General features: G+C 41.8%; 1 protein-coding gene across 1 annotated transcript; it reads left to right on the top strand.

The window, feature by feature from the left end:
- Positions 1-1,559: 1,559 nt before the first annotated feature.
- LOC101658992 (60S ribosomal protein L31-like) lies at positions 1,560-1,925 on the top strand. Its single transcript, XM_045286268.1, has one exon. It carries the CDS (start codon positions 1,566-1,568, stop codon positions 1,923-1,925), a length of 360 nt encoding a protein of 119 aa, XP_045142203.1. The 5' UTR covers positions 1,560-1,565.

The raw sequence follows: 1,925 nt of genomic DNA, 5'->3' as shown, positions 1-1,925 counted from the left end.
ACACTACCTGTGGGACACCTAACCCGTGGACTGTGTTGCTGCAATTTGAGGTTCCTTCAAGACTTGCTTGCCACACCATTGGAATTTACATCTCTTGAGCTGGGGACTGTCGGACCCTGTCATCTGGCTGACCACTGGTGACCTGCCTTATTGTTTGCTGCCTGTGCCCAGATAGCCTGAATTGCTCTACAGAGGACTACCCGGTGGCCCTCAAGACTACTTGAAGGACTGCCAGTGTCTCACAGTTGTCTCATGGGAGTGAGTTGCACTGAGCCATTTTTACTGCTTTATAATTTAATTAATTGTTTGTTTCTTATGTTATATATCTATCTATCTGTGTAAATATATATAAAATTATTAGCATTCTGGTTTTGTTTCTCTAGAAAACCCTGTTTAACACTGATTTCTCTAGAAAACACTGTCTAACTCCAGATTCATTTTTATCACCAACATCATATTTTCCAACTATTGTTCATTTCTCTTTGTTTCACATTTTGCATTCTAATATCAATGCATCCTGATTGCATGCTTTGTCAATTTCAGGATCAAGACATTGGTAGAATTCTTCAGTTTCTTCTTCACTCTCTTTGGTGGTTGATATATAAATTTGAATAATAATACATTGATCGAACTTCCTTGAATGGAAGTAGATATAATCCTACTACAGATTGAATTGTACTTCAAAATAATCTTGAAATATCCTTTTTGACTATGCATGCAATGTCATTTCTCTTGACTGGGTCAATCCCAGAATAAGTAACCATATGAATGTTTGATTCACAACAACCAATACATGTCCATTTCAGCTCACTAATGCCTAGAAGTTCCATTTCATTTTTGATAACTTCCAGTTTTCCTAGATTCATACTTTCTATGTTCTGAATGTTTGTACATTCTATGTTCTGAATATTTTCAGAGCTTTGGTGGTTTCTTCTCATCTTGAGTTGTGCCCCATCAGCTAAGAAGCCTTCGAAGGCTCCACTCCCACAGGCTTTACTCCATTCACATCTCCATGGTTAGCTCTATATTTAGAAAGCAGGGTCTCCTCGATCACATGTCAAGTGCGTTCTGACCCAATGGGCCCATGTGCTCCATGTTATGGCACTATCTCCCACAACGTTCTGCTCCAACTCATTAGGCCTTCAGCATCTGACAATGTTTCAAAGCTACGCATATAAGGTTTTTAGCTGTTGCTTCCCCTGAAGTGGGCAGCCAAGTCTTTCTTCATAGTGTGTTCTTAGCTTGGAAGCTCCGCTGAAACCTGTTATCATTGCGTGAGGTTTAATATATGGTATGCTGGAAGTCACTGAGAGTTGTTCCATGCAAAAGAACAGAAGGCTTTTGTGCGGTTTTTTGTTTTTGTTTCCACACTACCACCCACCCATCACAACATCACAACCTAGTCATATGTATGTGTAGCAAGGAAGTTCCTATTAGACTTTGATTTGGAAGCCTTTTTCTGTCTACTCTACAGCCCTAAGTTTGCTCTTTCAGACTTCTTTTTTCCCCAAACTCAAAGAACATTAAATGGAATGTGATTTTCTTTCCGGCCTGGTCCCGGCGCTATGGCTTCCGCGAAAAAGGGCGGTAAGAAGAAGGGCCGTTCGGCCATCAATGAGGTGGTGACCAGAGAGTACAACATTCACAAGCGCATCCATGGCGTGGGCTTCAAGAAGCGGGCCCCTTGGGCGTTCAAGGAGATCCGAAAGTTTGCCATGAAGGAGACGGGGTCACTAATCGACATGAGGCTCAACAAAGCTGTGTGGGCCAAAGGAATCAGGAATGTTCCATGCCGTAACCGTGTGTGGTTGTCCAGGAAACTTAATGAGGATAAAGATTCCCCAAACAAGCTCTACACATTGGTTACCTACGTGCCTGTCACCACTTTCAAAATCCTACAGACAGTCAACGTGGATGAAAACTAG

This window comes from Echinops telfairi, unplaced genomic scaffold (genome assembly GCF_000313985.2).
Source record: "Echinops telfairi isolate 266 unplaced genomic scaffold, ASM31398v2 ScPeMD7_6;HRSCAF=24_1, whole genome shotgun sequence".
Classification (NCBI taxonomy): Eukaryota; Metazoa; Chordata; class Mammalia; order Afrosoricida; family Tenrecidae; genus Echinops; species Echinops telfairi.
This window is presented reverse-complemented; position numbering and strand designations above follow the sequence as displayed.

Excerpts from the sequence above, each read along its gene's own strand:
- LOC101658992 (XM_045286268.1), top strand. The coding sequence starts at position 1,566 with ATGGCTTCCGCGAAAAAGGGCGGTAAGAAGAAGGGCCGTTCGGCCATC.